General features: G+C 40.8%; 1 protein-coding gene and 1 long non-coding RNA gene across 5 annotated transcripts in view; one reads left to right on the forward strand and one right to left on the reverse strand.

The window, feature by feature from the left end:
* Positions 1 to 3,340: 3,340 nt before the first annotated feature.
* TSPAN9 (tetraspanin 9) overlaps positions 3,341 to 24,441 on the reverse strand; it is a 168,270-nt gene continuing 147,169 nt past the window's right edge. For all 3 annotated transcript variants that reach the window (XM_014891532.2, XM_014891531.2, XM_014891533.2), the window contains 6 exons: positions 11,569 to 11,760; positions 9,922 to 9,996; positions 8,303 to 8,404; positions 7,573 to 7,704; positions 7,369 to 7,452; positions 3,341 to 6,392 (listed from right to left, as the gene is read on the reverse strand). In XM_014891532.2, coding sequence (XP_014747018.1) covers positions 6,321 to 6,392; positions 7,369 to 7,452; positions 7,573 to 7,704; positions 8,303 to 8,404; positions 9,922 to 9,996; positions 11,569 to 11,760 — 657 coding nt within the window. In that variant the 3' untranslated portion in view covers positions 3,341 to 6,320. The remainder of the gene's footprint in view (positions 6,393 to 7,368; positions 7,453 to 7,572; positions 7,705 to 8,302; positions 8,405 to 9,921; positions 9,997 to 11,568; positions 11,761 to 24,441) is intronic.
* On the forward strand, positions 11,755 to 23,417 carry LOC148224712 (uncharacterized). 2 transcript variants are annotated; one of them, XR_015801274.1, is made up of 4 exons: positions 11,755 to 17,512; positions 18,845 to 19,889; positions 21,280 to 22,566; positions 23,119 to 23,417. It is a non-coding gene; the product is annotated as an uncharacterized LOC148224712 (long non-coding RNA). The 2 variants fall into 2 exon arrangements; XR_015801273.1 differs by having other exon boundaries at positions 22,473 to 22,566.

Here is a 24,441-nt window from a genome sequence, read left to right on the forward strand (position 1 = left end):
CTTAGAGACTGGGCATCAGTCTGCTTTTGCATTCCTGTTTTTTTCCCCTTCCTCTTTCCTTCAGTTAATAAACTATATTTATCTCACCCTGTGAGTTTTCTCACTTTTGCTTTCTCCATCCTGCTGTGGTTTTCAGGGGGGAATGAGTGAGATATTGTGTGGTGCTTAGCTGTGGGTGAGGGTCAACCTGCCAAAAAGTGAGAAAACAAAATCTCCAGTCTTTCTCTGATGTACATAGTCAGGCTTCCACACAGCTACAGCATATTCCCATGCTCAAATGTGCACATACACATGCATCTGAGGTGTAGTCCATGTACTCACCGCCCCAGTGTTTACCTCAGGATGCTGTGAATTGCCAAGGGATGCAGCACAACCAGCTGCATCTGCACCATGCCTGAGCCAGTGCTGGAACACTGCTTGGAGATGCCTTCTACAGGCTACAGAGGCACTCACCTACTGACCTTGTTTATACCTCACATGACTTCCTGATTGCAGGGAGGTCGGACTTGGGGCTTTTGCAGAGAGCACCAAGGCATATCTGGACTTTGGCCTGCTCCTCTGGCCTGCTCCTCCATGTGGGTGCCAATGTTACTGTCATGGGAGACCTTGGGCAAACCAAGAGTGGCTACAGGGCACTGGAGCCCAGGTGCTGTTCTCCTTGGTCCTGCCAGTGGAAAGGCAAGGCTCAGGCAGGAGAGCCCCCAACCTGTGGGTTAAGACCTGACTGCACAGCCGGTGCTGTAGACAGAGCTTTGGTTTTTATGGCAATGGACCCCTGCTTTGAGGAACAAGGATGAGACCATGTTTTCCAATGGGCTTTCCAGCCTAACTGGGAAAGCTTGCCCAAAGGATACTCTGCATGCAGTGGGGTTCTTCTGGTGTCTCTCCTTCTTTTGTGGCTCTCCAGAGGTACTGTGGACCCTCCTTGGACTCTTTTAACATCTGCTGCTTTCTTGGTCTCTGTGAAGCTACTCTTTGCTCTCTCAAGGTTTAGTCTTTCTGCTTTATTTTCTCACCTCTCCAAGGCTATACTGTATGATCTCTGGGTCTCTTTCTTGCCTACCTTTTTCCACCTTTCTGAGGCTAATCTTTGTTATCCATCACATGTACTTTATGCTACTTTCTGTTACTTTCTTCTCTGAGGTTCTTTCAGGCTTTCTTCTAATCTCTCAGTATCTGTGAGGCTGTTCTGTTCTCTGGGACTCTCTCAACCTCTCCACTTCTTCTCTAGCCTCTCCAAAGCTGTTTTTGCTGTATTTCAGTTTCTTCCTTCCTCTCACTGAGGGGACTTTGGAGCACTTTCAGTCTTGCTGCTTGTTTCATATCCCACTCACCCTTCAGCCCCTTTTTCTGAAGTTTGACTGGATTTTCTGGGGCTGTTTTAATCTTCCTTCAAGGTTCATGGCATCTCAGCGGCTTCTCTTCTTTCTCTTAGGACTTTTTCAGCCTTCATGTTTATTTCTTCTCTTCTCCAAGGCTATTTTCTGTTGCTCTTTTAGGCTCTTTTCTCTCTTAGCAGCTGCAGGCATACACTCCTAGAGCACTTCAGGATCTCTGATACTTTCTTGTCATTGTCAAAGTCTCTTGTGTGTTCATCATGGTTCTTTCAGGCTTTCTACTACTTCCTTTGCCTCTTAGAGGCTACTTTTTTGTTCTCTTAGTCTTTTACAGATTTTTGGCTCATTTTCCCTTCTTTGATGCTACTCTTCGAGGCACTATCAATCTTTCTATCCTCCCCCCCCCCCTTTTCTTTAAATCTTTTTTTGAGGCCACCCTTGGTACTACTGAGTAGTGTGGAGCTCCTTTAATAGCTCTGATACTTTCTTGTTATTGCTGAGCCTCTTCTGTATTCTGTGAGAGGCCCTTTGCCTTATCCCTTTCTTTCTTGGCCTCTGACACTGCTGCATTTTGCTTTCTTGAGCACTTACAAACCTTTTTCCCCTCCTGAGGCTAGTTTATGCACTCAGAATCTCTTTTGGACTCTCGTTGTTTTGTTCACTTCTGCTTGGCTCCTGTTTCATCTGGGAATCTTTCAGCCCATCTTCAACTTCCCTGACATTTGGAGGGCTATTCTGTAATCATCCTCTGAGTGTTAATCAATGTTTGCATTTTGTCTGAGACCTCTCAGTGTCCTCTGGATGTCTTTCAAGGTCTCTACTATTTTGTCCTCACTTCAGCTATTCTGTGTTCTCTGGGACCCTTGCAATCTCTTTCCTGAATCAGGCTCTCAAAACCATTTTTCCATTATTTGGGGATTTTTCACAACTTTTTCTGTTTTAATATTGTTTTGAAGGATGAGAGAGGACTGGGGAAGGTGAGGAATCTTTTCACAAATGAAACAACTTCAAGAGCTCTGAATTTCAACTGCAGTGGAGCTGGTATAGATGTCTCACCTTTTGGAAACCTTTTTTTGTCCCTTCCTAGTTTTGGTGGTGGAGTTAAGAGACAAATGAGCTGAAAGAAGCACCTTTTAAAAAATCCTTTATTTTTGTATCATCCTAGTAAAAATCTTTTATATAAAGGCGAAAGTAGGTATTGCATAGAAGAAACACTGGTGCAAACATCACCCGGTGGGAATGGCATGTTGTTTCTTAGTGTCTACTCTCTACTGCACAACAGATGGTTAGCCCAGAGGCAAACATCTCCAAGTTTCCACATGCCAGCTACAGGATGAAGCTGCTCAACTTATGGAAAGAAGTTACATCAGAATTATGTGTGGCCTATTCCATGCTGCTTCCAAAAACCATCTGCTGGGAAAACATCCTTGCCTCCTTGCCTTTTCTATGCCTGACCAATATGTCACCCAGAAAGACCACAAGGATCAATCTGGCTGCCTTCTGCACCCTCCCTGTGAGTTTGTATTTCATGCATAGAAATGAAGCAGGTGGACACAGGATAGGAGAGATGGCTTAATGTAGCCATAGTCCAGGAACTCAAAGCATGATATATCCAAGGCATCTTCTGTCATCTTGGAGACATTTATGTCATTGTCTTTTAGCTTTTCACATGCTACTTAGCTATGGGCACCTTTTTTGAGCACCTTCCACCTGGGCTTCCTGTAACAAACAGCCCTGGTACGACCAGGAATGAGCAGAATTCACTGCTAATTCACACTTCCTCAGCTTTCAAATGGAACCTCTTCAGGCAGTTCTCCTGTTTTGTCTCTGCATAAGTTCTATGGCAGCTCCGGAGCCTGAAGGGCAGTAAGACAGCAGGTATGCTACAGTCTGAAGGAACACTCAGAGAAGCAGCACTTTCACAGACCTGAACTGTGCTTTCATGAATTAAAGATACAGGGAGGTATGCATTTATACAAATCAATATTTGTGTATATTAAAGATACTTTTACTCAGTATCAGTTTTTATTTTAAAACATGCTAAAAACAACTTATAGTTAAATAATCAGAGTGACATTTGGGGAAAACACACAGGCAGCCACCCACCAGCATAAGTGAAAAAAAGTGCATACATACATGAGCCAAAGCTCCCTTTGACCAGATTACAGGACAATTAGTGCCTTCTCTGACAAACTGACTGCTGCAACCTTGCACTTTCCAGAGCTGTTTTTTGCTGCCTGGGAAGTGGTATTGCCTTTCTGCTTCTTTGAGGATGTCTGTCATCACCTCCCACATCAGAGAGTCAGCTAGAGACACAAATCAGTCCTGCTTTTGATTCCTCTCCTGTAGGTGGCTTCATAGAGATGAATACATGAAGTTCATGTAACTATCTCACTTAATACTGTGCTTAAAATGCCTAAAGTAGTCATTAAAAAAAGATTTCAGGATCTACGCTTCTAGATCGTGAAATGGAATGAAGCATTCTAGAAAAATAAGTTTGGATGGAAGGCAAAGTAGCTGAGTTTGCAACTACACATTTCATCTCTGAGTTACTCATAAACATCTTTTATTTCCTTATTACTTTCACTAATATATTTTACCATTTTTGTACAAAAGCTGACTGCAGATTAAAATTTAAGATGCGGTAGGTACCACTGTGCGATCCAAAAGGACAGAGATGATTCTCCTACTCAGCCCTGCACCTGGCTCTTTTTGAGCACCAGAAAATCTAGAGAAAGCTAAGCACCTCTGCCCAAAGGGAGAATGCAGTGGAGCCATTTAGACGAAAACCATCCTGTCTTTTCTTGCAAAAATGGGAACACATCTTAGCAACTTTGGATACAGTCTTACATGTAGCAGCAGATACACTGGGCATCAGAGCCCCTTCTTCAATGTGGAACAGCCATCTCCAGTGAGGCTCAGATGCTCCTGGTCCCAATTTTTGTTAGAAATTGAAGTAAAACTGGATTCAGTTTCTGTGCTTTCCCTCTGCTTCTTCCCCGACTCCTTCAAAGGTTATCCAAGTGAAATAGCTGAACCCATATGGCCTTGTCTACTTTAGTGGGAAACCAGAGCCCTGTGAAACTTGGGCATTGTGCTCATATGGGCAAGGGTTGTGCTCTAAGAATAGTAACCTTCTTCTTCACTGCAACACCCAAATTCGTCTCTATCTCCCACACATTCACACTCCTTCCTGTCACACTGATTTCATAGGAACTCAAAAAAGTGACACGTAGGTCACACAAAACACTATTGCTGCTAGATGTACAGATGCATGCAGGACTTATTAGGAAGATAAATAGGGGACTAAAACCTCCCAGATATAAAGTGGCTCAACAGGTATTTCAGCCCACAAGGAAAAGATAGGCTGAATGATACAATGAAAATTACATCTTTTTAGAGCTTGAAGTATGCATATTCAGACTGGACATAATAGAATCTTGTTTCCCAGAGCAGTTTGAGATGGCATGGCTCTGAAAGGCACAAAATCTCCATCCTCAACAGTTTCTGAAACTCAGCCCAATAATGTAATAGTAATAATCAGAGCATCCTCCATTGTCTGAGTCTTTCCTTCTTCCTTCATAAACCAGCAAAAACTTGTAACAATGGGTAAGTGGGGGCCTCACGCAATGAAGAAGCATTCAAAGTAGAGAAATACACATTCAAGTTTTATAACAGGAATGTTGGTAAAAATATGCATTGAGTAAACTAACCCAGTGGATGAACTTGGTGATCTGTCAGCAAAAAACAATTCTATACTGAAGGTGTGCCAATACTGAATGTGTGACCATCTCTGAGTGCTGTTCTAGAAATTGTCCCTTTTCTGCATCATCTGGTCACTCATAATCAAACCGTCTTTTCTAGCTCAGGGAGACAGCTGTCTTTGGCCTGAGGAAATCCCTACAACAAAGGCCATGGCATGATAATGGTGCCATCAAATTTCCATACCCTTCCTTCACATCCAGCAGCTTGCCATGCCTTGGGCAAACTTTTTGAAGCAGACAACACAATCAGTGAAGTCTGCTGCCAGTAGGTCAGACTGCAATCTCTCTCCTTTGTGCCAGCAGTAACTTGCTTAGTCAGTACTTTTAGCTTTCAAAGTAGCATAACATAAAGCAGCCAGGCACTGCTTTGGGTGAGTAAAGGCATTGGAACTTTGCCTCGCAGAAGTAGGAAGCTCATCATCTGGTCCGATGGGAAGGCTTTGCATTCCATCTGAGGAAAGAGTCTCTGGTTTTAAAGGAAATACCTTTGTTACAGTAAGGACATCAAGGCCCTGATAAACATAGGTGCTGCCTCCCCATGGACTTGAGAAAAGTTTTGTCTTTGCCTGCACCTACTGTCAACTTTGAAAAACATGTCCTCTGGAGATCGCACAGCAGTTCCCAAATTAATGTACAATAAATGTGTAAAACCAAAAACAGTAAGAAGTTATAAGTCAGGCAACTAAATTCTAAGCTATATTCATCATAATAATAATCATCATTATCATAATAAAAAAGTATACACCGTAAGGTACAAGAAGCTGCAAAGCAAAGCAGCTCCAATTCCTAGGACTCTCAGAGTGGTTTTTCTGAGTCTTCCAGTAAATCGGACATAAGGGTTGAAAACCTAATGGAAGACTTTGAAGAATTCTCCCTTGAAGTCAAACACACATAATTTTTGCACATATAGCATGGATTAGTAGAGCAAAACATTTTCTTAAGTTAAGAAACATTCTTAGAGCAGATCTATGATTTCATGTAGAAAATCCATTTGTTTGGGGAGTTTCCCCCCTCTTTGGCAAATAAATGGCAAATGTGAAACAGAAAAAAAGAAAAGAGTCAAGTAAGTTGTGATAATAACTGGACAACTAACAACAAAGTGGATCTGTCAATGGGACGGATTTCCTCAGCAGGGCTAGGCGTGATGCTCCTTGCAGTCATTCTTCGTGTTCATTTTATGATGAGACAGAAAGGTTGATGTGATAATGTTTCAGAGGCTTTAGGCATCATATTTTTTGCCAGTCCTGTGAATCTGCTGGAATAGTGTCATGGAGAAGGCCATGCCAAGAATCTGAAGGAAAACAAACAATAAGGGCTTTAGTACAGGAAGGTTGCCAAAACTGCACTGCTGACCTGTGTTCATGGCCCAGCTGTAGTTTGAACAGTCATTCTACACTAGCCATGTTTCTCAAGCTTCAACACTGAGCAGTAAATCTGAATGTATGTTTACAGGCACATAGTGATGTCCATGGTTTTATCTGTCAGAGCACAGATGGAGGCCAAAAAGCTCTCAGGGTTCTTTCTCACACGTGCAACAATTTTTCGGAATCAATACATAGAAGTCACTCTTCCCTTTGACCCAACAACTTGTGCTTGTTTAATCAGGTAACTAACTAAACAAGAGCTAACTGTGACCGGAAAGATCAGATTCAGATATTCTCCCCAAAAGTATGGCAGTGATAGAATCATAGAATATCCTGAGTTGGAAGAGACCCACAGGGATCATCGAGTCTAACTCCTGGCCTTGCACAGGATAACAAAAATCACACCATGTGCCTGAGAGCATTGTCTAAATGCTTGAACTTTGGCACGCTTGGTGCCGTGACTGCTTCCCTGGAGCAAGAATCCCAAAACCTTATCAGATTATTATGATACTTCTGCACTTATTTTTTAAAACACATCAACCTCTTCAGTTCAGTGGCCACGATTTGACTAATTTTGGTAATTTCTAGAACTTGCTTCCAAAATTAAAAATCAACCAGTTCCTGAAAGGACAGTGTAACAGATGGCTTAATATGGGAACTCCAAAGAGGCACCCTGCAATCAAAACACAGGCAAACCCTGGCATAGCACGTCTTCTTTGCAGGACTAACTACTGACCTGCTTCCTTTCTGAGCACATGGTCTTAAATGAACTCATAAAACAAATCTGACATTTTGGAAATAATATTCCAACTCATAGCAATTGAGCATCACTTTTCACACAACAGAGTCAAGAATGCTGACATCAAATCAAAGCCATGTTGGAAAACATCAGACCAGTATTACCTGCATTATGAGGACGCACATCCCAATCGAACCAAGGACATGCTTATTGTCATCAAACCACCTCATAACTTCCTCATAACATCCCTGAAATGATGAAAGATGAACACTGAAATCCCACAGTCACGTTTTATTTCATGTGCATTCCCACTATTTTGTTCCTTCCCACCCCTACCTAGGACCTGACCTGGGCAAAGTAAGCCTTACCCTTTTCCACAGTGATTCAGTAGAGTTCCGTCCACAGTCTTGGGAGTTTTCCCTACAACATCGGTCTGGAACAATGTTTTCTCCCAGCACTGGGTACCAATCCGTATAGTCATTCACACCACAGCATTTCATCTGTGCAGAAGTAAAGGATTAATAAATGAACTAGCACAATTCGTAAATCATGCACAACCACAAACTTTTACTCCCAGTGAACCACTCTCTATTTTCAAAAAGACCACACTTTTGTAGTTTTAAGGTGTTCTGTGGTTGCTGATCACCTAAAGCAAATACTTAAAAGCACAAAGAAAAAACAAAACTAAAGAAAATAAATGGCCACACCCAAATCTTCTTGTCACAGAGACATGAGCCCAAACACCAAAACATAAGGTAATAAGCCCACAAGTGGTAAAAGCAAAATCCTGCCAAAGCTGTCCGGCCACCTATGCAGGTTCTGCTGCCTCTCTGCTCTTACAGATCATCTCTATGCCTGTGATAGCCACAGAGAATCCCACACAGGTGAGCATCTTTCACCTTAGAGAGTACACTTTGATCCTGGGTTTCACAGTACTCCTGGGTTTCACAGTATTTCTTGGATGTTCAAGAGTGCAAAATCAGAAATCAAAACCTGCATTAGCCAACTTTCAGACTAGGCATGGATACCACACTTAACAGACTTCAGCAGCCTTGATGACCAAATTGTTACTTTTTTACTATTGAAAAAATAGGTTACCTCTGCTTGAATGATATTCCATGCATTTTTCAGTCCAATATTATTTTCTGAATTGTATAGCTTCATGCCTTCCTTCAAATCCTTCTTTGCACTCTCACTGACCTGCACCATGTAGAAGATAGAGGAAGTCAATGCACTGCTGTTTAGAGGAAAGGACCAAATGGTACAGACACACATATAGAACGTCCCATCTTTTACCTTCTCTCACCACAAGCTTAACATGGGTATAAAAAGCTTCAGGACTCCCACAAATTATTGGGACCTTTAAGCAGCTGCCAAGGCCTAGTCTCCCTCAGATTGCGAAGTATGGATTATATTCTCTTGAGATAGGAGACCTCTGCTAAAAGTCCATCATACAGTCATCATCTGATTCAAACTGAACATGAAAGCATGAATCTGCTAAGGTTGCTGAAACCTTGCCAGAGACAGCTGCTGGCAATACCCCACAACAGCCTCTCCTGTCTGTAACCCAAATAAAAGCCAGCTTTTATTTGCTAATATCCCAAAACCAGACTCCTGGCTTCTCAACCTTAGCGGAGTTATCCTTGCATGGGTTCAGGCAGGCTATAGTGAATAGCCACTACAGAATCAGTTGAAAAAAGGCATTATTGTTTTTCTCCTTGTGGGAGCAAGCTTGTAGGATTTATGACTTTCAAATGTGCTCTTCTTTCTTTACAGGACAAACTGGAAAGCGTAACAAGAGATCTGAGATGTCCCATTTCTTGTATTCATTTCAGTCTGAGCCCAGAGTCCTGGACGCAGGTAGGAATGTACCTTGCCTCGGATAGTAGTGAACTGGTAGAAGAGAAAGGATTATGGTCCTGGCGTAAAGGTCAACCATATAAGTTCTGTTTCATCCCTCTTTTACAACCCAGCCAAAATCAGCAGTCCACCTCAACTCCCTGAAAGTAGCAGGCATCATAATGACAACCGGAGAAGAGATAAAGGTCCGGGAAGAGCTGTTTTAAAATAAGTCTGGACATATTCATACTGTAAGGTTATACCCTGTGTTTAGCAGAGCTCTCCAGTTCCCCAGTCACTTTTCCAGTGTTAAGTATCTGATGGGCCAGCCAGTTGTGCCCACTTCACTTAGTCGCCACGAGATAGCAGATTCCTACAGATGGGCTTTATGAAAAACTGCCTCTTGATGCATTCTGCACTCACACCAAACTCTCTGGGACTGCCCAGTCAAGTGAGACAACTGGTGGCATTTGGAATATTTGTGAATATCTCATGCCTCTCTTCTCCGGTCCTGTTCAAAGGGCTATGTTCAAAGAAGCTATGAGGTTTTAAGCAGGACTTTCCACAACCCAGGACTACAAGATGATCAGCTTCTTGCAGACATCAAACATGTTGAAGGCTATCTAAGATTTCAGGACAAGATGAAAAGGGAGGCTCCAGACCATGGTTTTATTTCAGGGATTTGTCTCCTGCTTGCTCTCCCCATCACTTCCTCCTTGCCCTTCAGAAGCAGCTTACAATAGACAACCAAAATTTCAAGGTTAAACCTTCACCAAAGTGAAGATCCAGAAGAACCCACATACCTTCATCAAATAAAAAAACTGAACCTAGTTTACATGCTAGTAAAGATAATTAATCTATATGGCATATTTGCTTACCTTGTCCATATAAACAAAGAATAAAATGACTAATATCAGCTCTGCCAGGAGAATTATCAGCAAAACGATGAAAAACTAGAACAAAGAAAAAAGAGATGGTGTATGCACACTTGCCAACTAGAGAGTAAACCTGGAGCTGCTAGAAACTATGAAGACTATAGTCTTACTACCAGTTTGCAGGTTTCAGCCATACTTTTGTCTGGCTCCTTTAGACTGCTGTCACAGCACACAGTCCTGGGAGTCTCTTTCCTTCACACAGACTACAGGACAGATGCTAAATCCCTTAGCACAAAGTTCAGTGTGACGTGCCTCAGAAATGATTCCCTAGCAGATGGGCTTGAACCACATGTGACAGTGGAGTAGTCATCATATTACTCAGCACTTCTATTCCCAGCTCTGTATCTGAAGTCTCTCTCTCTCTCTCTGCAGAGGCATCCCAAGTGTGAGTTCTAGTAGTTTCTCTTTTCATGCCCAGTAGGCATTTTTTTCATGCCTTTATGCCCTAGTGGACTTCAGACAGGCATGGCACTTGACCCCCAGACACTGGGAAGAAGCAGTATGGAGCACAGCTAGCTCTTCAATTGGAAACTCATGACAGTCACGATAGTATAAAATTACTTTTACAGAACCTCATAAGAATATAAAACCTTTTTTAAAGAATTAAGCTGGTGTTGCAGCTAGTGTGGATGAATCACATGGACTTCATCGCTGCTTTCCTAACTGTACAAGACACAAAACCAAGCAACCAGATAGCAAAAAACTTGGTGCACATTTTGCCTCTAGTTTAATTCTCAGAGGTGGTTTAAGGAATTCTGCCCAGCTGTTCCCCAACGTCATATAAGAGAGAGTTTGCACAAGGGAAATATGCTCCTTAAAGTCACAGCATCTGGATTTGTAAGCTGTGACTGAATTGGAACCTGTCTGTCCTGAAAGCCCTCTTCCCACCCTCTGCCACAATACCTCTCTCCTCGTAGGGGGGTTCTCCTCTCACCAGCAGTTTTTTTTGGGAGGTGGATATTTATATGAGGGGGTATTATTTATTTCCCCATATAACCTCCCATCATTAGTCAAGGAAGGTAATGATGAAACCTCCTGGGTCTATGCAAGAAGATCCACACTGTGTTTTCTGAGAGGGGTTCCCAACCTCTGTGCTTCAATGCTGGTCAAAGAATTTTAAGGGTCAGACTATTTTTTATTGATAAGACCTGGCAGAGTCCTTGACTTCTTAACTTTGGCTCAGGTGTTTTCCACCATCCTCTGACAAAGACCTTAGGTAAGGGCAATGTAGAAAATAGCCATGAGAGGCTTTAAACAGCTCTGTGCCTGAGATTTTTTCAGTCAACCCTTCCAACAGACATTTCCAGAAGGGCTATCCAGCTCATGCTTAACCATTCGGAGGTAACTGTCAGCAATTTGCTTTGCTACCTTATACATTAGGACACATAGTAACAAGGACACATTTGCTAATACACCATTGATATCGCTGTGACCAAAGCTGTGGGATGTCATACTGCAAGCCCACAGAAGACTGAAAGCCAAGTGAAATGTCACAGTGAGCCACAAGACTATTCTGCACTGGTCATTCAAATAAAATAATAACAAGACAACAGCCACTGTTCTTAGTGAAAAGGAGTATTGATGTCTTACGCTCAACAGGAGGCACTTGTTTTCCTTGATAGCACCTAGGCAGCCCAGGAAGCCGGTCACCATGATCACTGTGCCAATGGTAATGACCAGGTTGGCAGCTGAAAGCGATGGGAAGCTGGGAGAAAACGTGGCGAAGTTCCCCTGTGACACTGACAGCCAAATGCCCACGCCCAGCAGACCACAGCCACATAACTGCAAAGAGACAAACAAAAGAAAGGTTTCACCGTTAACATAAATGTCACTGTCTCCTTTCTCTGAAACTTTGAAAAGAAAGAATTTTGCAGGCCAGTTCTCAGGTAAGTGTTCTGCAGTAATGCTCTCAGTGGCCTGATGCTGAAACAAAGTGAAATTAAATGTTCTTACTTAGACTTGGTCATGTCACCTCTACTTATAATTCTATTTAAAAGCCACTGGATGGCAGAATTCTCTTCTGAGTGACAGCACATGAAACCATGGCTTCCCATTGATCTCCCAACAGCAATCCAATGCAAGTTTTGTCTAGGAAAAAAAAATTGAAAGAATGCTCCCTTGCACTTATTTGTGCCATCATCTGGAATGCCTCACAGTATTCAGGCCTATATTGCCTCATCCTAGGGGAGACAAGGAAGTCCTGAAGACATCACAATCAAAAGCATAATTTCAGTAAGTATTTGTCATTAAATTCCCAGTCACAGTAGCCAGATTGCGTTTTAGTATGAGTTCTCATAGCTTTACTGTTGATAGTCAGTGTTCACAAAATGTTGCCAGAATCAGATTTCTAGGTACATTATCTACAAGAAGCTCAAGCCTTATGGAAGATGCTCACAGGCACTCCCAAAGGAAGCAGAGTAACACGTGCATTGGGTAACACAGAGGAAACGTTCAGGATTCTTGTAAGGAGACTGGAAAGCACCTCTGCTTTCAAAACTCAACAGACAGTAACTCCATAGATTGGGCTGGGGAGCTTTGCATCACCAGGTGTGGATAAATATCACAACATCTGTGTCCTATAACAGAACTGGATACAGCTGCAACAGGAGTGTGTGTAGCAGGAAAAAGTAAAACACCTGCTATCCCTATGAAAAGACTGGTACAAAACATACACACATGGATGTGGTAGTAGAGGGCTTTCATCTTTACTCTCAAATTTGTCCACTTAATAATCTTAAATTGATTTCTCATTGTCTTTCATGGTATATCAGCAAGGTCAGTGTGAACCTGGAGTAGTAAAGAGCTGTGGGGGGGGGGAAGCAAAACAGAAGCCTCTTGATCATATTCTGCTGCAGAACCCAGTGGACATGGTCACAGGTTTAAACTGTCTGCAGCTCATGGAATCAGCCACCCTATTGCTCCTGCTTTAAATTTCATCTACTGTCCTTGAATTGCTGCAGTTTTGGTGCCTCAAGCTCACTCAGGAATCCACCTTGTGGCTCAGCTGTTTCCACCATTAGGTGAGAACTGCAGGCAGTTGCTGGGGCTGAGAGCTTAGTGGTTCAGGAGGTCAGGAACAGCCACCACACAACGCAACATTCATTTAAGGTATTAAATGACATTTCTAAGGTGCCAGGGCTGCCATTGCCATTAGCTGACGGCACCTAAATCAATGACTTCATGACACTCCATGCATGAGACTGTAAATGTTTCCAAAGAAGTTTCTACCAAAGACCAAAATTGTTCAGTGTAACTTTCCATCAAATCCTGAATTCACACTTTAAAGGTCATTCACAAATGTGTTCCTTGCACTTTCATATCTATTAAGTTCAGAAATCACAGCCCTAGCTCAAGTGTTTTGAAAGAGTGCAATGAATTCTGGAATCATTAGGCCAAAAGCAATAGATAATTTCAGATAAACAAGGTGTTGGTAAGAGCAAGATCAGGGAAGAAGTCTTACGGAGGAAGGACAAGTAAAGGACAAAATGATTAATACAAAACTCAGCTGATAAAGAATCCCACCTTAGAATCCAAGACCAATTACGAGATTGTAACAAAAGAGATAGAAGAAAGAAGCCCTAACCAGAATCTCTTTACCATTTGAAAAAATCTTGCAGCAAAATCCTTGAAAGAGATTTGATCTAGAAGAGAAAGGTGGCTAGGAAATTACTCCAGAAGGTTCATGTTTATGTTTACTTAGAAAAAGTTAGAAGCACCCAGTTGCTTAAATGAGGGAAGGTAGAGTCACCTTCAAGTTATAGGAAATCAAGGAACAGCCACGTGCTCCATGGGATGGACATCAAAACAAAACAAAACAAAACAAAACAAAACAAAACAAAACAAAAAGACGAAGAGCAGAAGGAGAATCAAAGCTGGAAAGCAGAAAAAGACAGATGACTTCTGTCCCTTTGGTAGAAGTCTCTTGAACTGAGACCCTCTACATACACTTCCATATAGGGCATATAATTTCTTCACTTGCTTGTGGTAACCACATTAGTATTTTGGTAAACTCAGGAGCAAAACACTTTGCTTTTTGGCAAAAGACCATTCACCTGCACCTTCCCCTTTCCACAATGCCTTGAACAGGGAAGAAGCATTGACACTTGATGTGAACTGTTTGCAGAAAAAGTCTGGTGGGTTTGCAACACATCTGTGCTGTTCCAGACCACTATAGAGAAGAATGCCCAGACACAGGAGCACACCAGAAGAAGAGTCCTTTACAATGTGAGATGACTGAGACTACAGACATACCCACATTTGCTAATTCTTCCTGTAATTCTAAAGTCCTGCTGAAGAGAGTAATGGAGTATTTTCTTTCCAACTGTTGTAGTGATTGAGCTAACACACCAAAAATGCACAATGTGATTCCAGTTCCATTCAGAGCTGTCTGACAACATGCAAGAGAGCAGTATCACAATCACACAACAGCATCTGCACTGGTCACGCTCTCCAAACAGCTCACTCCAAACCTAAGGAAACTTCTTTTCACATACTTTCTACCTCCCAAAGTAAGATTTCTTCACCCCTAAATAACACTGAAAGTTCAGATTACATAAAACATCAGGTGATGGAGTGGCTGTTAAAGGCTGATCCATGCAATTGGGATTCTCTAGTGCCTGAAGAGAGTAAAAAGTCAGAGATTTTGTAAAAGACATGCCGACCTAAAAACTTCCACAAGGTGGCATCCCATACCAAATAGCACTAAAAGTTTAAGACAAATTTCATGTTTCTTCTCTCCACAGCTCCTCGATTTTTTGTGCTTTCTTCAGTTTTTCTCTCTGTCATTCTACTGCACAGCAGTACTGCTGATGCTAAAATTTATGCTTTAAACATATTGTCCCATGACAAATGCTTTTTTCACTGTGCTTCTTTATAAAAATCCCTAATAATTCCACTGGCATGGGACTTAATTGCATAAAACCATACCAATCAATGCTGGCTAGGATTCTAGCAATAAAATACCTTTCACTGACACTTTATTCTATACCGGTCTCATTTTTTATACAATGTGAACACTACAAAAATGCTCTGATAACTATTTATTCTCACAGGATCCACCTCTTTCTCTTAGGAACAACTGAATCCTGGAGTGTGAAAGCAGCAAGTATATATCAAGTCATCTTATTAATTCTTTTTCACCATATAATTAAATAATATATGCTGCTTGGAATTTAATTGTGTGAGAGTGATGGCACTGACATTCCTTCCCCAGAGAAATGGTTCAACAGAGTAATAAATTTCACTGGATTTTTCTTCTCAAAAAATGTTGGCTCGTTTCCCTCTCATGATTAGAAATCATCATCCTCTAGGCAACCATCAAATCTCTCCTTCCCCTAGTGTTTATGTCACTGCAGAACACTATCATAAAGTCAGTCACTTTTACTTATAGGGCAATTTATCCAGGCTATGGTACACATATTTTGAGCTTAAAAGCAAAAGGAACACCAACGTTCCTCACAGATTCTCCCACACTTTGAATTCTCTTCACTACCTCAACATCTATCTGTCTTCATCACTGTGTCCAGAAAACATAAAGCATTCTAGGAAATATTAAGAGTCCCAAATTCTTCGAGAGAAATTAGAACTCCAGATAAACTCAGAGAGAAAGAAACTCCAGAACAAGCCTTTCCCTGACAAGTGCTATCACCAGAATAGGAAAGGAGCTCATTTATTTTATTCTGCATTTTTGAGCATTATGTGAACTAATACAACAATACAATCTTTCACAATAGAGCACCATACCCAAGTTTAGCTTCCTTAACCATAAAAAGATATAGGAAGAGTTTACAAGACCCAGGAAAGGACAACACAGATGGTCAGAGGTATGCCAAGACTGACATATTGTAGAGAAGGAGATTGTGCACAGGATTATCTAGGCTGGGTGGAATTATTAGACAGGATATGAATGAAATGTTCACAACTCTAGAGGTCAGTCAGAAAACCCAGCAGCCTCTGTGTCTCAGTCCTTTCCAATAATAGGAACAATGGGAATATTAGCAAGCATATGTAGTACATTTTGCTTTACACAACTGAGAAGTAAATTGATGAATTATGCCACAAGTGATTACAAGAATCAAGTATTGTGCCCACAACTGTCAGTAAGGACTAGATAATTTTTGATATTGGTAATAGCATTTGTGGTTTCTTAGCATTTGCACAAATAATGACATTTCGTGCTTCTCAGAGTAAGATAGTGTGTGCAGAATCCAGCAAAACTACCAAGTGGCAACAAGCTGGGTAAAGAAGGGGTAGGAAATGACATTCTGGTAACGTTTATTAATTGAAAAATATTGATAGACTTGCCCTTGAAGTTGTTGAACAGCATCAGAAAAAGGAATCTAATAAGGGAGGCACTACCAAGAGGAAAAGGGATGAGGCCATATTCTTGTTGACTTTTGCAGTTATTCCATCCCATGCAAAGAATGCATGATGGAAAAGCTGCACAAATAGGTGTGTGTGAGAGAGAGAATTTGCTCTTGATATCAGACTTTCTAGTGCTGCTTAAACACCAGGAGAGCTCTTAACACACTTGGAATAGAACAGAGACATTCTGAAACCAAATAATGAGAGCCAACCACGAGAGACAAAAAGAAGCAAGCGTCTCAGTTTGTACTCCACCTCGAATAACATGACCTGGGCCAACTGTGGCCCACTTACAGAAAACAGAAAGCTTCCCACCTTCCTCTGTGCTGTGTTAAAAGAGGAGATCTTGCCTGAAGCAAAAATGATAAATGAAAAATATATGGTACAGCTTAAATATGGCTCCACAAAATGGCAAAAAGCATAGGAGGTTTGTTACAAGGAAATACTGACATCATGACTGCAAAAAAAAGCATCAGTGCTGGAACTGATTTCAGGACAACTACAGTGACAAAAAGACTCTCTGAATTAGGTTTTGACAGACTTCTGTTGAAACAGAAAGTCAAGAAGATTACCTATACCAAAAGGACAAGCATGAATAAGCCACGAGGACAAGCAGAATGTACCACCAAATCCTAGCACAGAAAGGTTTTTCAGTGTCCAGGTGGCTCTTAAAACCCTCCCCTTTCTTGGAGTCCACAACACTTTGGAAAAACTGCCAGTAATATTATCCTTCTGTTTGGTAAGTTCCACAAGATAAAAGTGACCTATATCAGGTTTTCTTTTCAAGACAAAGAGATCTTCCACCATTTCTCTAGCTGACTCTCAGACCAGTCAGTGTGCAGGTGAGATAAGGAAGGCAATGGCCCTTATGGAGCAGCAAAGTCTTCTCACTCTGATCCTGGGGTTTCGGGGGCTTTGTGTGTTTGGAGGGGGGTGGGGGGGTGTATTTTCCCCTCTTCTTAATTTATGGCATATTAATGTATTACAGATCAGAATCACTGCTCTAGAAGAAGGCAGGGATGAGAACTACATGGTTTCCACCACTTCAAAACACACTCCAGAACAGAGATAGGTTTTCTGCAAATTAAGTTTTTGGATGCCAATTGCCAACTCTGGATTTAGGTGGTTAATCCGTCTCTAGAAAGGACTGGTGCTTAAAGGAGATTTTCAGGTAAGATTAGATAAATTTTCTTGCACTGTCTAGATAATCCACAGGATTAATCAAAACTGGGACTTAACAGCTGACAATCTCAGAGGTCTCTTGCAAAGCAAGATCATCTTCTAAATATGATCTAAAATACAGCAAGGACACCAAAACCTGAAAAGTTCTTCAGTCATAGACTAAAAAATGAGAATAGAGTATAGAAGTAGGTGAACATACTCACATAAAACCTGTTAGTGCTACTGCCATAACAATGTGGCCAATTTGAACTCCCCTACAACATTCCTATGAACTGGGCACTGATGGAAGACAAGGGAATCATTTTGATGTCTTGAGTCTAGTTCTGTAACAGCTGTACTGACAGTCTCTGTGTAAAAGAACTGGGATAGAACTGTACAGAACTGGAACTTGTGCAAATGCTGAGTTTCCTTAATCCATCAGCCAGAGGAAGTATTTATCATCTTCCTAGAGCCATTCCCCCAAAAAGTACTCCTGGGATGGTCCTGACAAACTCAAGTGAGACATCAGACAATGTGATCTTCTGTGGGGCAAGCAGAGGGAAAGCTATCCTGAGGAGCATTAAATTGACACTTTTATCAGTCTGTGTTTTTGAAATGTGCAGACATGCAGCCAGAAGCCTTAAGCTTTGGCTTGGATGCTCTTCCCTAGTCACTCTGGAGTCTTTGATAAAGGACGTGTTCTGTAAAAGGAAGTTACAAGATCTAGATTTGCTTGGTTTGTCAAGGACAGCTTAAACTTCTCTTTATTTATTTGAAGGGCAGCTCGGGTACTTCAGGTTCACTTTAGGAGAAACTTTCGCTGAGAAATTAGTACAGCACTGGAAGAAGTTAACAAGAAGGTGTCAAAATCTCCAGTCACAGAAGTTTTCAATGCTTTGCTACAGGCAGTCATGGTTGACCTGAGCTAGCACTAGCAGCAGCACCACTTGGTATGACTTGTAGAGATTCCTGTCAAGCAACATTTCTATGATTTTATAATTTCCTCAGCTGCCATGTTCTTCCTAATTTGTGAAAAATACAAAACCATGTCATTTCTAATGAACACATGAAATCTTCTTCCTGTGGAAGCCCTATGGGAAGAACTCTTGCCATGCTAGGGAATCAGCACACCTATGTGTGTCTCCAATGCTTGTACATTTTACAGCAGGGAGTTGCCATTTTGTTTACATTTAACAAGTGCCACTGCTCTGTAATTGGCTGAAAACAGTTATAAAATGGACAAAATATTCTTTAGTAAGAGCTAATGGGATAAATAATTCAAGTACAAACATAAACAACAGTAAAAGGCTGTTTTGTTGTCCCCCACTTTGTCCCACTGCAGAACAAGCCCTGACATGTCTGAAGTGGGGGAAGACTTCAAGGAGGTGGAAAGGGAGCAAAAGGATGATGGACATAGATATGGTGTGATGTGCCCAGGAGTTACAGACTCTGCCTACTGGGCCAATGCTGTTTCACCTCTTCATTAACGACCTGGACAAGGGGACAGAGTGTTCCCTCAGCAAATTTGTAGATAAACTTGAGTAGCTGACAGCAGTTGGCAAAGCTGCCCCTCACAGAGACCTGGACTGGATGAAGAATCAGGCAGAGAGGACATTGTAGGTAATTCAACAAGGTGGAATTCAGAGTTCTGCACCTGGGGAGGAATGACAAGCTCATCAGAAGCCAGCAATGAAACCTCAAAGCAAAGAATGCCTACAGCACCCAGGGCTGCACTAGGAAGAATGTGTCTGGCAGTTTTGAGTGCTATCCTTTCCCCCTACTCAAAATCAGTGAATTCAGCACAACTGAAATGGCTTATCCAGTTCTGGGCTCCCCAATACAAGACAGACATTGGTGAATACCAGTAAGGAAAAGGAGCCTCTGAAGAGGCTGAGAGGGCTGTGGCTGTTTGTCCTCAAGAAGAGGAGGCTCAGGAGGTTCTTACTGATCTGTATAAATACCTGATAAAAGGCACTGAAGAACAGGGAGCTGCTCTCCTCTTAGGAGTAGCCAGTGACATGACAAGAGGACCACAAATTAAGACACAAAATTCGATGCAAGACCTGTGAAGGAGACCAAACACTGAAGTAATGTTTCCAGAGAGGCTGGGAAGCTTCAGTCAGTGTAGATACTCCAAACCTGACTAGATACTCTACAGTCTGTCTGTAGACTAGAGAGTCTCTACACTCTCTGTTCTAGCTGACTCTGCTCAAGCAAGGGACAGCAGATGCTATGATATCAACATGTCCCTTTCTACCTCTTCCATTATTCTGTTAGGAGATAAGCTCTCAGATATCAATTAATAGCTATATTCCAGATGTATTCTCCACTATGCACACAAATCCATCCTTTTTTCCCCCTCCAGTACCCAGTGTCTGCCTGAACAGGTAAGGAATAAACCCACTCAATTATTCACAGCTTGTGTCCAAGACAAGCACAGCCCTGATTTTCTAATGATTGCCATTAATAATTTGGGGATAAACACCTCCTTCATTAAATTTCTAGGTGATAAATTGTCAGTATTTAAAACTAAGTGTGGAGAAATGCAGCAGTAGAAAGGAAATAAAGGATTAATTTAAAAGAACATAACCTGTCGAATGAAATTCCCAAATACAGGCTTCCTGTAAAATGATTTGGGAAAAGCTGATGTAAAAAAGCAAAGTGTCAAAACAAATGAGGCATTACTTTGGACTGCAGTAGCTCTTCTCCCAAAACTTCACAGCTACTTTGAGTGGCATGCACAAAGACAACAGAGCAAAAAAAACCCAAAATTGTCTCTGCCTGCAGCTGTGAGAGATCAGATTTAGTTGTGGCCAATGTCAGCATTATCATATTTTTGTATATAAGTCACTGCACCCAAAATGCAGTAGGCAAAAAAGACTGAACATTTGAAGAGGATTCAGAGGTGATACATGAAGAAAGATTAAAATGTGTACAACACAGTTAAGTGATAGTTAAACTCAGAGGGCAAGAAGGAGAATGGAGGCAGAACTTCGAAACTAGTATTAGATTAAAAAAAAATAAACATTATACATCAAATACCACAACTCCTGAAATCCTGAAGGGCTGGCAGAGCCCTAACCACTCATTTGCTGGATGGAAAAACATCAAAGACAAAAGAGAGTTCAAAAGGTCAAAGACAAAATATATAAAATCCAAAGAATAACTAGCATAGAAGAAGGAATTATGCAGTCACTTCACAGAGGAAACCTGATTGGAAGGATATTTAACATAAAATCCATAAAGGCTGTATAATTTTCAAAGGCTAAATAATTCATAAAGCCCATAAAGGACTTGTGGCTGTCCTTGGTAACAGACTGACAATAATAACAACTCATTTAAAATATAGTAACAAAGCATTATACATAATCTTCACATTAAACCGTTTTCTCATTAGTAAGCATGGGGATAAGAGCTGAAAAATTCTCTAAGCAATTCATCATAATGAATGAGAATCCATCAGCCTAACAAAGCACTTCTGAGCATTAAGCCCTATTTCCTAAACACACGTAACTGAAAAGATATCTTTCTGAAATGCAAAGTTTGGGGATTAAACACAGTCTCTCTTTAATTCCTGCAAATGACCCTATCTATAGACTTCAAACTGAAAACAGGCAGCAAATTACAATGCTGTCTCTTAATGCACCACTTTTTGAAGCAGCTTGTCAGGAGATGTAAGTTTAGGGCTCTTCCCTATGTAAGAACATTAATTACAAAATGGAAATCTGCAATGATTTTAAAATTATTTATTTTATTTTCCTATTCATTTCCATACAGTTAATTTCATTTGAAAAGAAAATCCAATCTGAAAACAAGCTGGACAGAGAGATCATCTGAATTCATTGCTCCACAGAAACTTTCAGATCTGAGTTTGAGTGCAAAAACAAATGTGTGTTGCTATTTCATCCCATGAGACCTGCAGAACAGAAAGAGAGCTGAATTTTGCTCTCCCAGTTCTTAGAAAAATTTGAAGAATATTTAACTGCAATTACTAATCCCTCAGTAAGCATAACAAAGTACAAGACTTGTACATGGCAGCAACCATGATTTGGCTAATAAATTTGATTTGCCTCATTACTAAGACCTCTTTCCAAAACCACTTGATTCACCAGCACTCAAGGCTTTGAAAGCTAGAAGGAAACTTTTCAACGATTTTCATAGATGTCAACAGGAAGAGACAGTTTTACCAATAGTTTTCAGAGTAACAAACAGTCCAAATTCCAGCCCACAAAGAGAAATGTATCAGAGAAGACAGGAAATCATATTTTATTCCGTTGAGAGTAGAGAGGAAAACAAATGTAATCATGATCAGTTGAGTTCCCTCAGTGCTCTGGTTTTTGAGAAACTGCATTAAAATCTTCTTAAAACAGAACTGTGTGGCTGTTTAAAACCATATGCTAAATTCATTTGTTCTATATTTGCACAAATGCAGAGGTATGCACCTGCAGCACTTTCTTCTGAGATGGAAGCCCCTACTACTTATTCATGGACACTTTCTGGCCCAAGGAGCACAGTCAGATTCTGGTCCTTCCATCAAATATATATTTGCAATGCTTAGCACCCACTGTGGAATCTAAGCACCTCTGCTGGTCACGTGTTGTTAATCTGTCTCCTTTTTCCTGAGCCAATTTTCCTGAAGCAGCTTTATCCGCTTTGTTTATTTTAACCACAGCTGCTTAATTCTACTATATCTCTTAATACCAAATAAAAGCAGCAGGAAAAAAAAAAAAAACACCCAAAAAAAGAAATCAGATGTTTGAAGGACTTGCTGTGAGGTAACAATCACCAATCCTCATCCAAATTTGTGTAAAAGGACTGATGAGAACTTCTCTAGCCCCAAAGAAGTTACTGTGACTTAAGATATTCTCTTGAAGATGTACTACAGGCCACAACAAAGAACACTGTGCATCTCAAACAATATTCTAACAAACACTGTGTTCTGCAAATCCACTAGTATCCTTCTCTTTCAGCTGTTGGAGGCACTTCTGAGGAAAAATGCAAGGAATTGGTGTGAAGAAACTATCTTCAGAAGTGATTTGTAAACCAGTTCACTGTATGTGTGAAGTAAGCCTGATACTTGTTGAACTATAAACATTTTACTCTTGGTCAATTTGCATGTTAAAACAGCACGAAACTCTGGGGGATTCATCCCCTCTTTTAATTCACAACATCTGGCACCACTGACAACTCACTAAGGAGTAAGACTGACTTAAAATTTTACTCATTTCATATCAGATTTTAGCATGGCTTCCAATTCCTAATAACCTTGTATTGCTTAAGCTGTCAGTAGAAAAAGCACTGCAATATTCAAAACAGAAAACAGCAGTGAAGGCAGTGAAGGCAGGCAAACAAGTTCTTTGCCCTCTGTGCTGTCTGCTCTTCTTGAAAGTGAAATACAATTTTGTAATAGCAATGATAATAAATAGCAATAATAAATAAATAGGGAACTAACAATGATAATAAAGGAAGAACATTTTTGCTCAGCACTCATTAGGAAAAACAAAATCAGTAAGTCTATTAGATCAACCAGAGCAAAGTTGTATTCAAACTAATTCAGTGCAGATTTACTATTTCTTTAGTAATATTTAAAGTTATCCTATTTCTTTCTATTAATAGGTTCTATTTTGAAGCTACTACCTGGAAAATAACCCAGCGGAATGAGCACATCTCCTACTCATTGTTAAATTCTCTGTCAAGTGGTCTTTAATTAAAAATATTTTATGCATTATCCATTCATTGCCTGAATCATCTCTATCTCATTACTTTCCAAGATGTAAAAATCCTCACGCAAGTGAAACTTTTCATTTGCAAGTTGCTGGAAATACTACAAGGCCGAGCCTAATTCTCTTCAGAGAGACTAACAAGGGTTGACATTATAAAGGGGCCAGATCAGACAAATAAAAAGGGGCAGGAGAGCAGCCATGTGCTACAGTGAGAAGAGTTAGAAGCACCACAGTAGGCAGATGACTCGTCAGTTAACTGAATCTCACTTTACCCTCCCATCCCGAGATCTGTCTTAGGGAAATGAAGAACAGGCAATCACACTGGCTCAAGAAGAAATATGAATATTCAGTAGGAAAATTCATCCAGCTACAGATTTAAAATGCCTTTGCTATCCCAAAACAAACATGGGACATCATACATTAGTGGCATTAGACCACTTAAATACAGATATATACTGCAAACTGTCTTTGAATTGTGCATCACTTCCAAGAAAACACATTTTAAAAGCTTTCACTGACTTGTCTGAAAGAGGACTGAGGAATACTTATTGTGGAAGTAAGGGGGAAAAAAAGGAAATGTTCCAGTTCATATCTAGAATATTTTAACAATATGTTCATGCCAAACTCACTACAAGAAGAGGTAACCTGCAGAGAAACAGATGCCAGAATGGTTTAGTAAAAGGAGTACTGAGGTCAGGTCTGATCCTGCTCTTTGTTGATTAACCTCCATGGTCCAGCTACTATCAGGGTGAGAAAGAGATGGGGCTGTTTCATCACTAGTATGGTGGGTTTTTTTCGTTTACCCTCATGAAAACAATCTTTGTATCAGAAGAATTAGGAAAGAAGCCACTGTTGTCAGATAGGAGTTGTGATGTTATCTTGGTATTTGAAACGCTGGAAAATTAGACTGGGACAAAATGGTGTCGAGAAACCATCTGTAAATATCTCTGTAAACAGTTCTGGCAATTACTGTACCAAACAAATGAGTATTCAGCATGTTTATTTATTTAGTCTTCTGACAGGCACTGCTAACAAAACAGACAGCACAGTTTGTGATGCAGTGATTTCAAAAGAATTAGGAGGTAAACCTAAACATCCTAGAAAAGGTATGTGAAAGCAACTAGAACAAACAAGGAGGACAAACAAGGCCACATATGAAATGGAAGATAAGCTGTATCTCTTTTTTCCACTAAGGAAGAAACCAGACTGAGGTGGA

Source organism: Sturnus vulgaris, chromosome 2, assembly GCF_052056855.1.
Source record: "Sturnus vulgaris isolate bStuVul1 chromosome 2, bStuVul1.hap1, whole genome shotgun sequence".
Lineage (NCBI taxonomy): Eukaryota > Metazoa > Chordata > Aves > Passeriformes > Sturnidae > Sturnus > Sturnus vulgaris.